Here is a 13,740-nt window from a genome sequence, read left to right on the forward strand (position 1 = left end):
AATTGATCTCTTACACGGGATAATCTGGATGACTCTAGCTTTCTTCATATTTGCTGGAAGATTGCCCGTTCTCATGTTTTCTTTCATTATTCGAACATTTGTTAACTTCTGCAATAAAACAGACAACTGAGGATGAGCACTCGTTGGACCAGAAGCGGTTCTCGCCCACCGTATCTGGCACTCAGAGGGTTCCCAAGTGACTTTATCGGGTACGAAACGGTAACACACTCAAAGCGAGACAAAAGCCAGTTCACTGTCCTGTCTATAAAATATAAAGAATAACAGTCATGTAAATTTTTCATACTGATAAATATTTAAGAACCTGAACCCATGACCAGAGCATATCAATAAAGTTTAAGGGCTGTAAAATGACAGCAGATTTTAACATTTGGGGTCTGTTTGTTGGGGGTTTTTAAGACACTTTTGGACTGTCTGAGCGTGGCTTTCAGAAGCACAGAGCACCCATTCCCTTTGAAAAGGTCTAAGTTTCTTAAATTTGACATTTGGAAATTTAGTTTCATAAAATTAACCACTTTTGAAAACACCTTTTAAATAAAAAGGTCTGCATACCATTTTATCAAATGAATTTTGTTAACTTTATGTTTTTAATTTTTAAAATTCATTTTTATTTTTTAATTAATTTCTATTTAACTAATTTTCTTTTTTTCTTTCCAGCCTTTACACTCGCAGAGGCAGACTGACCAGCACGCCAACCAAGCCTTACCTCCAGCAGCAGCCACCCCCGACCCGGAGCGATGCCAAGAGGCATCCCGGCCGGCCGGGCGCTCAGTAACAGGCTTTTCCTTTCCACATTGTGCTCAAGTACTGAAAAAAATTCTCTTTCATAGACTTCCCTTCCTTTACGGTCAAAACATGAACTGAATTCATATTCAAATGAATTTCATTCATAGTACTATCATGACAATCCTGTTCAGAGTATTACAACGCCGGTGCCGGGGTCCTTGCAAGATTGTGCAAGGCAACACAACAATAAGAGGTTGCTTCTGCTGGAGCGGGATTTATTGGGTAGTGATCGCAGCTACACAGTTGCATTGCAGCAACTATTTATAGAAATTCAATTTAAATTTGAATTAATTTCATTTTCAAACTGCAAGCAGATTTTCAGGCATGTCTTTGCCAGGTACTGAGTGTCCGGAGCATATCTCAGTTCCAGTAAAATCTCTAGTACCAGCAACAGACTACTAAAAAGAAACCCCTACCCCCTACAGAGATCACTTTTTAGCTGCTCTGTAATACTGTGTTCAACTGACTTTACGTCCGAGGCTCTCATACCGGTTACAACACAGCTCTACGCTTTTTTTAGTGTAGGTGGGCTCGGTGCTCCTGGGCCACGTAACTGCTCTTCAGAACACACGGCAGAACTAAACGCTGCTCTCTGCGCTTTAACGCAGCCTTGCTGGCACAGCGGGCAGCAAAAACAAACTTAGGAATTCTAGAAAAAGTAGAATCCTCGGTGTTTTCATTTGCTTCCTTCCCTCAGACAGGCCAATACTCTTGATTTTTGAACTTGTTGCCATATCGGCAGACTTATTTGGGCATCATTTTCTTTTTTCCAGTTCCCAATTTGTGATTAAATTCGTACTTTAAAGGAAAGGGAGAACTCCAGTTAACACCCATATGTCGTTTAATGCTTTAGACCTATATACAGAATAAATATTTTAGCACAGCAAAAGTCATAGAAAAGTTCGATTTCTTCAGGACAGTAAAGTCTATTTTAAACCACGATCACAAACAGCCAGCATGGTTTGTTTCTGCTTTTGGGGTTTCTCCACTAAACAGAAATGCTTTGTTTCTTTTTTTTTCCCTGACAGGTCTGGATATTCAGCACAAGATGTGTAAATTCCCCGCAACTCTCCCTGCCGTCAGTCATCACTGAGTTAACAATCCCGTTGAGATGCAAATTAGGTGCACGTAACCCAGCTCCCTCTCCCAGCATTATCTGATCCGGTATCTAGTACCAAACCGAAAGAACAATTCCAGTTTTTTTATAAACAAACAGAAAGTATATAGGAAAAGGTCCGTAGGACGACGTAGCTTTGCATGAGCATTTGCAGAACAGGATGTTAAGCAAGGCCCCATTCACCGACTCCGCAGGACCGGTCCCAGCCAGCACAAAATAAAACAAGTTGTTCCGTTTTGATGGACTTTTTCTTTTGAGGCTACGCTCATCCTGCTTCTGAAGTATCTTTTTGGCCTGAATGTTGCCACACTTAGAAATCCAATGGCAAAGGACTTTCATACTTACTTTAAATTCTTCTTCTAGCCCTATTTTGACAAGGTTTGGCGCTGCGCTGTGTGATGTTTGTAGATGTTTTTCTAAGGATGACACGTCTAGCTCCGTGTCACCGTAGAGGTAGTATTCAAGTAAGGCTTGATAAATGAAGGAGTATTGCATCTGGAACGAACAAGGAGGCAGATTAGCATCCTGCAACGCAAGGACATGAAACTATGAATTCTGGCACCTTTATCTCTCTCATTTGGTCTACAATCTACTAATTATCAAAATATGCCTTAAGCTAAACAAGGCTTTTCTTGTTATATCACCCACATTCTCTAAAATTCTCTGGTGCATGGGGAAACCTGGACACGATGCCTGAAGATAACGTGCCTTACGGTGGTCTTCACAGCCCAACACGCCTCTATCTTCTTCCCCAACGCCATCCTTCCGCTGGGCTTTGTTCATTTTCCAATTATCCAGGTGTGCAACAGAATGGGACATACTGGGATGCATATCAGAGTGGAAATACAGAAGCATATTCTTCTTGGACCCCCAAAAAGTTGTAATTTCAAGTGATGAAAGTCCACTTACGTCAGTCTGAACCATCTGCGGACGCTGATTACGGATTCTTGAAACAAACTCAAACACATCAACCTTCTGTTCTGCGTGCATCATGTCTATTATGGCATCTATAACGATAAACGTGCCTGTGCGACCCACACCAGCGCTTGAAAAGGAAACGCAAACAAACAAGAAAAAACTCAGTTGAATTACAGGAATTGCTAGAGCAAAGACACAGGTAGAACTCATGCTGTTTATGACTGAAATACTCACTGCAAAACACAACATTTCAGGTTTTTGTTTTAACAATGATAGCAACAAAAAAAAAAAAAAGGATGTATAAGGTTTCATCATAAAAAGTCAACTCTTAACATCTCAGAAATGATGATATCAAAGTTGTATTAAAAAAGACCTTTGAAAAAAAATTCTGCTTGACCAGCTATAATAATTCAGCCTAAGATGAAATTTTAAATTTTTTTTTTCTTAATTTTTAGCTTGTGCGAATGCTTGCTGTCGCATCCTACTTTGTTACTTGTAACAAAGTTCTACACTTCCCAACACTGCCATCCCAAAATACTGGGTTTTTTTTAATACATCCTTCAACAGCCACGAGAGGGAGCATGATCATTATAAATTACACCACTCCCGACTTTCAGCTCTTCCTTTCAGAGGAAAAGGGCATGGCATCCTGTGCTAGGCATTAATAGCTCTCCTTTAACCTTCTGTTAGCCTACTTGGTACAGTGATGTCCACAAACTCCTTCTGAAACACGACAAAACCTCTCCCTCCATCCCGGCGTGCCCAAAAATACAGATCAATTTTCAGCCAGGAAGCATCAGGCTTTAAATAACACCAGAAAAAAAAATTGCATGCATAATATGACTTAGTTCATATGTACACACACATACTTTTAACAGCAAACACCACGTGAAACCAAAGCCCCCGAGCATCCGATTCCAGAGGTCAGGTGGAGACGAGCAGACCCATGGAGTACCACGGACCTCCCCCAAAACGCGACTTCTTCACAGTGAACAAGCCCACTACAACCTTCTGCCTCCAAATTCCTTTGCGTTCACTCATCAGCTTTGGCAGGCTGCCCTCTCTCCTCGCCCAGCCATGTCCCAACCCAGCGCTCCCACCCGCCGGTCCCCTTGGCCCCTCTGCGGCCACTGACCACGGGCCACCCCACGGTGGCCAAGGCTGCCTTCCCTCTCGCTTCCCTTCATTCACGTTTGACCTCTGCCACCGCGGACGAGTCCACCTCGAGTCCTACTGTCTTGATTCTCGCTTTACAGAGATTTTCCTTTTTCCTGACACATCCTGGAAACCACCCGAGCGTGGGCCGCTCATCACCACTTCATGCTTCTTCGCCACCCAGCCCTGCGAGCTTTTACCCATCGAGCCCCGCGCTCAGCTTCCTCCCTTCTCTTCCCTTTGCAGACACAATCCCTTTTTACACATCCTTGTCCCCTCCCCGCGCCTCTGCCCCAAGGTCAGCTCACTTCAGCGCTGAATTCAATCCTTGCATCTCCCTGCTAAAGCTGGTCACCTCACCAACCTCGACATTTGCCTTGGAAGTTCCCCGATTTTATCCGTCCTTAACCCTCACTAGGGTACCCCTTACTCAGCTATTCCTCAATGTAGCTCACTGCTCACTGAAAAAAAAAAAAAAAAAATCTGAAAACTTCTGGGGAAAAAAAGAATTGGCAGAAAATCCTGCCCCCCCCTTCCTCCCCCCGCCCTCTCTTATCTGCTGCTCTTTACTTCCAAATGCTAAATTAGTGTTTTATTAACTTCCAAAAGATTCCGATTGAGCAGTTTTTGCTCGAAATGACTGGGTGATATTTTTATAAAAGCTCACTAAAAATGGACGGTTACTCACTACCGATGAGCTTCCCTTTCCTTTTTTCAACAATTCAATAGTGTCATATCCTGAACTGTAACGGAAATTAAGTGTCACCTCTCTCGTTCTTTATTTCTAAAGCAGGCTGAAGTACTGCCACATAACGGTGTTACCGTGTTCCACTGGACCACTGTATTTAAATCTCCACTGGACCACTGTATTTAAATCTCTGCAGTTTTTTATTAAGATATTTTATACTTTCCTATATTTTGTCTCTACTTCTGCTGATTAAACTAAGTACAGAATTTCCTTTTGGTACAAAACGAACCTCAAACCCAATATGAGTCCCCACAGAACATCACAGCAAAAGGCCATAAAAATATTGTGGGTTTCTCGGAGGAAAGGCTATGTGAGAAAACTAAAAAATCTTTTTCTGTTTAATGCTTTTCTTTAAGCCTCTTATGTGTGACACCTGGGAGAGAAGATGAATCCTGGCAAGGCAAGGTCTGGATGGAAATGATGAAAAAAAAAATAAAATAAAAAGGCTGGCTTGGTCTGGACAGACAGGCTCTTTTTCAACAGTGCACACTTCAAGGACTCTTGGAGAGTATTTCTAGTTGTCCGACACAAGCAAGAGAAAAAGAAACAAATACATGAGTCTACAACCATTTCCTTAGAAACAAACCCCAGCAAGACAAAGCAGCTATTCTTTTCTTTTTATTCTAACCTCGCTAGGATAATTGCTCCTGAAAAGACACTTCTTGCTCGGTTCTGAGCTTACAGTTGCTATAGAGATTGCAATTATTCTTATAAAACTGCCTTGGAGTTTGTTTGTGGTTTCATCAGCATAAGATTTCAAACAGTTTAGCACAAGCCTTTACTAGCAGGAAGTTTGGGGGGGTGTGTGACCGAATGAGTGGCGTATGTTCTGTAGCGGTATGTAGTACATTTTTAAAATTGCAGCATTTAAGTCTCTCAAATGCAAGTCTTTATTCAAAACTTTCTAGGCATTTAATAGACAATTTACAAAGCAAACTGCAATTTGCCTGTGGGAGAAGTGGGGGATGAATTCTCAGAGGAGCATTTAATGGCAAAGGTCGCAGATTTGTATTACAAGTCTGTTTTTGTGACAAAGAACATATTTATACCAAACACTGGGTATCGCTCACAAATTAAAAAAAAAACCAACCCCAAAACAACAACTTCTGTTTGAGTATTAAAGTGACAGCAAAGACAGTTCTTCTGAAATTGTTCTTCCCCCGGGCTCTCAAAAAGCTCAGCATATTATTGCCCTTTACATCTATAAACATGTAAGTAAACATATACATACATACACTCACAAACTTCATAGCCTAGGAACAGAAGATTAATATTTAGCCTTGATATTCGACATGTACCTCTAGACCAAGCTCAGAGAATGGCTCGAAGAGCACATACATACCTACAGTGAACCACAATTGGTCCAGCATGGGCAGGATTCAGCGTTTTGACTTTTTTCAGGAATTTCAGCATCCCGATAGGTGTGAAAGGCACCCCGAAATCAGGCCAGCTGGTAAAGTGAAGCTGCGTGACGAGCCTCGGAGCTTTACAACCGTCATGAAGCTGCAGGAAACACAGAGACCCTGCGTTTGACATTTCGTTTTTCATGCAAAGACTTATAAACAAACTGCTGCGGTTATTTATTACTTTAATTTCTGCAATGCTTAGAGCTTAACTCAAGGATTAGAAGTTTACAGTGCACGTAAAATACAACCACAGAGTAAAATTACCATATATTATTAAAAAGCCTCTTTGCAGTGAAAACTAGAATAATCCCAGGATAGGATTGCAAAGAGTAAGACTCACAATTTATGTTAATAATGGATCAAGTCCTTTTTCACTTACAAAATCCTCATGAGACTTCTTTTAGCTGTCTCAGACGAAACTCACAAAATTCAGCCTAAACACTCAGGATCTGCATTGCTAGGAGATGCCAAAGGCCAGCTTTTGCCATATCACGTAGGAAAAATGAAAGAAGGGCTGCACCTCTAATGGCCAACAGCCACCAGTTTCATCATCTGACCTACTCCTCAGGAATGAAAGAGTAGGTACTCCGGAAGCAACCACAGCAGAGCTCAGCATCGTTTCACCTGCATTCACTAACCACGACCTGTGGACCTTAGAAAACGTATCTGTTTCACAAGCTTTGAGTCTGGTAGCCAGGGTCAAGGCCATTTCTTTCAAACTGGAGAAAGCCAGCTGGTTTTGTAATGTTACCTGGTCTCCACCAAATGAATCCACCCATATTTTGAGGGGTTCTGAGCTCTCCATGTAGTTCTACACAGCTATACATGGTTTATCACCTCTCACCAGCGCATATTTTTGGTCTTCAATTTGAATTAGACAGTCGTTGCATTATGAACACAGCAGCCCTCCCTTTAAGAGGTGAGGATCTCCAGCAATTTCCTCCCATACAAGGCTACAGACTATGGACAAGAGCAAAGTCATGCCCATCCCCTCTTGCAATCTAAAGCTTTAGCTGGTGCCGGAGACCATGGATACAACAGAAATCAAGCCGTAATGCTGTCTGACATCATTGGCCAACTAAGAGCTACTCTAAATACCCAAGCATATCCAAAGCCACTCATTTATTCATGTGTGCAATTTGTCCCAGAAAAGGTCAAGAAGCTGCTCCTGTGCTCCCTCCCTGACAGCCACGGGGAATGACTTTCTGCGGCCCTTGGCTACAGAGAAGAAGAAACGGAGCAGAACCTCTTGCAGTCCATTAAACTGCGGCGGACGCTGCTGACGGGCAGAGCTTGCTCTCCTGCCTAGCAGAGGTGCAACACCTTTCTCAATTTGCAAATATGTTTAACTGATTTCCCAAATGTCTTTTAAGCAAATACTCAAGATTGTAATAATTTCCTTTAAAAATTAAAATGAAGACTCAGCAAGAGCGTTACCGCTCCTTACCGACTGGACGCAGAACTTGCGGATAGTGTAGTCCACCAGAACGATGCAATCTTCCACCGACACGCGGATACTTCCATAAGTCCAGCAGCCTTGGTCGGGCCAATACTGATAACATTTTTCCTGTACAAACATACAGTGAGTTTTAGAACGCTGAGTCTGCTTTCATTGTTGGTCACTCGTAAAACAATGAAGTTATTTGAAAATAGCAGATGTCAGTATGCGTATGGATACGCAGAGTTTCTCATCTGGCACAACACAGCTTTAACACTTTGATAGTGCTGTTGATGCTTAAATATATGCAGAGGAGGTGAGAATAGCTTTGAGGCTGTTTTTACCCTAGTCAGACCTAAACAGCTTGGGAGTTTTGCTCGGGTTTTTTTGTTAGGGCGTGCCTAACTGTGGGCACTGGGATGTTGCGGCTCTTTATTTTTAAGCGTTAGGTGTAATCAGTGAGAAATGCGAGGCAGTCCTCCTTCAGAGTCGTCAGCAACATCCACATTTAACAGTTCTGGCTTCTCATATTGGGAATGGGTTTGTCTTATGGACTGCCTTTGCTGTTGAAGCTTCAGCAAGCAATGCTACGCTTGCTGCAAAATAAAGCGGAAGCACCCCCGTGAAGAGGCAGACAAGGAATGCATCGACAGTACCTTTTCTTCAGTGTAAAAAAATGCACAAAATAGCTATGAAGGCCAACTTTCACACAGCGAGATGGCACATCACATCTCACAAGCGCATCTCCTCGTCTCCTTCCCAAAGCCAGCTGTTGCTGCTGATCCCCGCGTGTCCCAAGGGCAGGGGAGGTGCCCTCGGGCAGCGAGAAAAGCCCGGCTCTCGGCAGTGTGTGGCTCCTGCCTTCTCCCTCTCCTCCCTCCCGCACCCAAAAAAACCCCAAAGGGTTTTTTCCCCAGTATATATTCTCAAGGACTTACATATATTTCAAATAAGGATGTAACATGCTCGGTGTGGCAAACTGTCCCCCAGAAGAAAAGAAAATAATTTAAAAGTATTTTTTATGTTTCTGATGGTACACCTCCTTAATGTTTTAACTTAGCTCCTCAAGTCTGCGAAGCAGGAATGAAGTTAAGCGTTTCACGCTTGTCGTGCGCGTCTCGGTGTTCAGCCAGTACAGGTGCAAAGGCTCGCACAGCGGGAGGAGCGAGATGCGCGCAAGGAGGGATAGGGGGCCAGGGAGGAACAGCATCACTCTCACAAAGCAGCAGCTTTGGGTTTTAATTGTTTTGTGTGTGTGCCAGAAAGAATTTTGAAACCTAATACTCAAAAAAATGAAGAGAGTTTTTAATCTTCACTTCTACCTGAGCCCACCCACAAGTGCAGCCTTACACTGCGATAGACACATGCACGAGAATTTGCCTTTGGCTACAGGCTATGCAGGACAAAATTAGCTATCAGATTTTTTTTCCTTGAGATCTACGCATATAAATTTGTATTTTGGAAATGAAAACTACATTTATGAGCAGAAGCTCAGATGTGCTAACAGGGACCGGAGAAGGAAGTGGTCAGAAATGTGACTGGCCCGACGCTGAGCGGCCACGATTGCTTTTGGAGCACACTCTCGCAGAGACATCCCGGAGCAAACTGAAAGCTCTTTACCTCTTTCCTTTCTTTCAGGTTGGTTAACATGACGATAACGGCCGACTTCTGCTCCCATATCATCCTCCAGAAATCATTAACAGTTTCTTGCTTCGGTCCTGCAGACAGAATACAGCTTTGCTCAAGAGAAGTGATGGAGACCAGCACAAACACCCCCCGTCTGCGCGTTGGGTGCCCCCCCAGATCTGTGTTCACTACGCACTGCTCTGGTTTTGAATATACCACATATTTCTTAAAAAAAAAAAAAAAATAAATAAAAAAAATCCTATTTGCTTTTACACAGTCAGATATCTCCTCTCCTGAAACATTATCAATGGTCTTTGAAGCGGGCTACGGCAGGAGCATGGTTTAGGGTTTCTGCTTTGCAGCTCTCCCCCACGCCAAGGTCCAGGTTACGTGGGACCACAATGAACCACCGCCTTGAGAGCTGCTCATCGTGTGCAGCACAGGAGTAGTTTCTGAAGGGCAGGGGCAGCTATTGCTTTGTGTCTGAGATTGCAGTGACAAAGTTCACACAACTTGTGGCTAAATATAGCGTAGGAATTCATGGGAAAACGCTCATTTCTCTATCAGGATCGCATAGACAGACTGTATTACTGTATTATCAGGAGACATCATTTTTCAACCCCCCAGTAAGTAGATGAGAAAAAAAGAATTAAAAAAAATAAAAATAACAGAAGCAAAGCAGAGGTGGAGGGAGGAAGGCGAGTCTCTTCGCTCAGAGCAGTATCTGCAGGTCTAGAGGCAGTGGGTTTTAACTTCATTTAAACTGTAACCTCTGAATCCCACCTCACATTTGGCCATCATCTGCAGCTGAAAATAACCTCTGAAACACGCCTAAAATTAAATACGTTCAGCCATTAAGATGTACAGAATAGAGAAATGAGAATGAATTACCTTGTGCTGCTATAAATTTATTCTTTTCTTTATAACCCTATGGAAATAAATACCACAGCAGTTAAAAAATTAAATACCAACGTATGCTAGCAGAAAAACACTCATTTAATTCAAAGTTTGCAGTTTGGCCAACAGTGGAAAACTGTCAACTTACATCTATATATGATGCATTGATATAGTCTGAAGGTGGGACTCCATCGATTTGGGTCAAAATCACTCTGGAATGATCATCTGGAAGAAAACACATTACAAGCATGTTTGCATGTGAAATAATAACCTGAAACATGTTACTTCCTTGCAAGCAGGGGGCCAGGCTAAGCACACGCTTCCCAACCCAGCTCTCTCCCGTATCATCCCTAGTTCTCATCAAGAAACTTCTTCCACAAACATCTTGCTCTGCTCCCACACCTGGAGGTCACCAGGACTGCAGCTCTACAATACTGGAAGCCCAAACTTTGCCATATTTGATTGCCCAAAATTAACCTGAGACACTAAAATATCCGCTTGACAGAGTGTAATTTGGTAGAACCCCGTCAGAGCTAAGGCTTTACAGCACAGCACCTGATAACCATGACGGAACAACCTAAAAGATGATGGTCAACTCTAGAGACATGCCACAGCAAAACAGGTTCTGCACGAACAACGCATGAAGAACAGTCGTGGCCAGCGAAATTGTATAACTTGACTATTTTCAGCAAATGAACACTACTACCAGCATGCTCAATGCCAGAGTTAATTGTCCGATTTAAAAGAAAAAGGAAAGTCTTACATGGCAGGATGTTGGGATATCTGTTTTTCTCCCTGTTTTCTTCCTTATTTGCCATTTCAAACGTTCCCTGCACATATCCAGGTGTTAATGACTGAAAGAAAAAAAGGATACCAAAGTCAATGTGTTAGAAAACAGCTAACTGTTGACTGTGCGTGACGTAGGGAAAATCTGCATTTATACATATTGCCTTGCATCCAACAAAATTAAACATATTTTATTTCTTTTTTTTTTCACAGTAACTTTCATTACTCTATAACAGGAAACAACGTCCTGGCAGATTTCACTACAGAAAGCGAGTTCAGCAGTTTTGGAAAAATAAGTAATTTTTCCACCAGAATTCGCAGTTATTTAGAAAATTGTTAAACCCCGAGCTGCTGCTTTAAGCTGCCATCTGCCGCGGTGATTCACAGCGCCGTGACCCAGCCGCATGGATGCGCCGCTCCATCGAGCTCGGCTCCGACAGCTCCTTTTAGCAATAACAGTTGGTTCAATAACACAAATAGAGTTTGATTGTTAATAGCTCACTGCTAAGAACATGAAATATCAAATATCTTGCCCGAGATCCACAGGTGAGGGCCCAATGCTGGCCGAAAGGGAAGAAGAAAAAAAATAAATCCCAATCCTTTTATGCTGAAAGTCGCTGTACGAGCGCAAGTCAAATTCTGCAAGTAATCAGCAAGATCTAGGACTGCAGATAAATTTAGTCAAGCTTAAAAAAAAAAACCTCAAAATGAAAAAAAAACAAACCAACAAATCAGTCTTGCAGAGCAATCAAATGAAAGGAAGAAATGGAGAGGAAGAGGGTGAAGATGAAAACAAGGAGGTGACCAAGGCAGAGCCCCTCCACCTCCACGCAGAAGCTGCTGAGATGCCACCACCGGGGCCAAGCGGCCCAGCTCGGGCTGCGGCGAGGAGCCCAGGACAAGGGCAGGGTCAGACAAGGCACGGCTCACCAAGAGCCACGGCACGAGGCTCCTGCCCTGCGCTTCTAGCCGCCCCCTCACTGCGAATGGCATAAAGATTCCAGTTTCATCAAGTTTCTTGTAGCGAACTCCTAAAAACAGCGTGTTGGATCCCACCGGGGTAAAATCCCAGCGGTTTGGGACAACACAACCGCTTTCTCCCACCTTTCTTCTACCTCCCACCTGTCCCTGCCCGGTCTGAATCACACGGGGGGGGAGGGAAAAAATTGGTAAGCGACTGTCGGCATAAAGCAACTATCCCCGCTGGCCTGGCGGGGAGCAGGGCTGGGAGTTTCCCCGTAGGAACAGCAATCTGTGTTGTCAGGGTGACATAGGATAAAAGGGGGGTACGGGGAGGACTTCGCCACCACCACAGAGGAAACAGCAATGTGCATTTGTGGTTTGGTTGGTGTTTTTTGGTTTTTTTGGTTTTTTTTTTTATCCCTTAAACTTGTGAATGTAAGTAAAAGAAAGGAGAGAGAAGGTTAAAAAGACTTGAAAAAGAAAGATGCTTTTAGCAAACTGCTTAATTCCTTTTATGAATGAAGACCGTGTTTTTGTTAATTAAAATACATGTACAATTTAGAAAACACAGAAACTTAATTTATGTTTTGCATAAAAAGAAGTAATTAGCACTTCAAACACGATTTCTTCAAACTTCAAAAGTCAGGCAACAAATTCCCAATAAACAGACATACAAGTTCTGCACCTCCATGCGAAAAAACACACGAAAAGTCATGACCTCTGGCAAAATCGTCCCTCCGTTCCCTGCTCCTTACTCCTGCAAGGCCCTGACATCTCCCCAGGAACCTCCTAATGTCACGCTGCACCTCCTGAAGCAGGTTTGGAACCCCGGTGCAAGGACACAGCCCGTGTCGCTGCTCCCACCCATCTTCAGAGGGGAGGATGTGATTCATCAAGGATGTACTTCATCACGTCCTCTCCATCACCCCACGAATCACGAGGAGCTGACGAGTCCTGGTGGCCCTGGGTCATCTGCTGCCACCACAGTCCCATGTGCTCCCCCTTTGCAGGAATCCTAAAATCTCTGTGAAGCTCCCCAGGGGATCAACCTACTCCGCATCGGCGCATTTTCCTCCTTTTTTTTTTCACTGAATGAGCCACGGGAATGTCTTAATCAAGTCAAAATTAAGATTTCAAAAGCAAATTCTTACAGGAAGCTTTGCAGACAGTAATCTGAAAATCAAGGCAATAAGCTAGCCATCACAAACTTCAAACATCCAGCTCCTCGTGCGTTATGGATGATAAAAAGATGCAAGGCTTATTTGAAAGGACCATACCGAAAGGAAATTTTTTTTTTTTAAAATGTTTTCTTCTTTTTTGCCTGTGAAGAAAGAACACACTCTTCCTAGTTCCCTATGTTCACAAAGGAATCAAATAATAAAAAAATGAAGCAACCAAGGGTGGAAGGAGCCTCTGCTATTTTGGTTAGTGTACGAGTGCAACAAGTGCAAGGTACTTCTTAGGGGTAACTTACGCCTTAAGGATAAACCAAAAGTATTGAAGAACACCGTTAGGCACACAAATCTAAGAAAACTGTCCTCAAAAATCCTTTCTAGCCACTGCGCATCTTCATCTATCAGCACTTGCTTTGTTTCCCTTTTGGCAGAAAAAATCACTTGGGACCCAACTTTTTTGGCTGGTGCACATGGCTGGCCACCGCCGGCTGCCAGGACTGCCGAAACTCCATTTCAAGCCTAAATCCGTTTCGAATTCGCAACAGAGACCCTGTATCTGCGTTCCCGGAGGTGCCAGAGCCCTGACATGCCGTATCAGGCCATGCGAAGCAAACACCGGAGCGGGCAGAGATCCCCATCGGCCGAGCATCCCCCGCCCCGGCTGCAGCCAGGGTCCCGCAGCCCCCCCTGCCCCATGGCTTGTGCAG

General features: G+C 43.4%; 1 protein-coding gene across 5 annotated transcripts in view; it reads right to left on the reverse strand.

The window, feature by feature from the left end:
• Nucleotides 1-13,740, reverse strand: part of PTPRE (protein tyrosine phosphatase receptor type E) — a 103,607-nt gene that overhangs the window by 14,362 nt on the left and 75,505 nt on the right. For all 5 annotated transcript variants that reach the window (XM_075757631.1, XM_075757632.1, XM_075757633.1 and 2 more), the window contains 9 exons: nt 10,873-10,963; nt 10,258-10,334; nt 10,104-10,140; nt 9,207-9,304; nt 7,596-7,715; nt 6,085-6,245; nt 2,831-2,966; nt 2,267-2,416; nt 15-108 (listed from right to left, as the gene is read on the reverse strand). In XM_075757631.1, the coding sequence (XP_075613746.1) occupies nt 15-108; nt 2,267-2,416; nt 2,831-2,966; nt 6,085-6,245; nt 7,596-7,715; nt 9,207-9,304; nt 10,104-10,140; nt 10,258-10,334; nt 10,873-10,963 (964 nt within the window). The remainder of the gene's footprint in view (nt 1-14; nt 109-2,266; nt 2,417-2,830; nt 2,967-6,084; nt 6,246-7,595; nt 7,716-9,206; nt 9,305-10,103; nt 10,141-10,257; nt 10,335-10,872; nt 10,964-13,740) is intronic.

This window comes from Balearica regulorum, chromosome 7 (genome assembly GCF_011004875.1).
Source record: "Balearica regulorum gibbericeps isolate bBalReg1 chromosome 7, bBalReg1.pri, whole genome shotgun sequence".
Lineage (NCBI taxonomy): Eukaryota > Metazoa > Chordata > Aves > Gruiformes > Gruidae > Balearica > Balearica regulorum.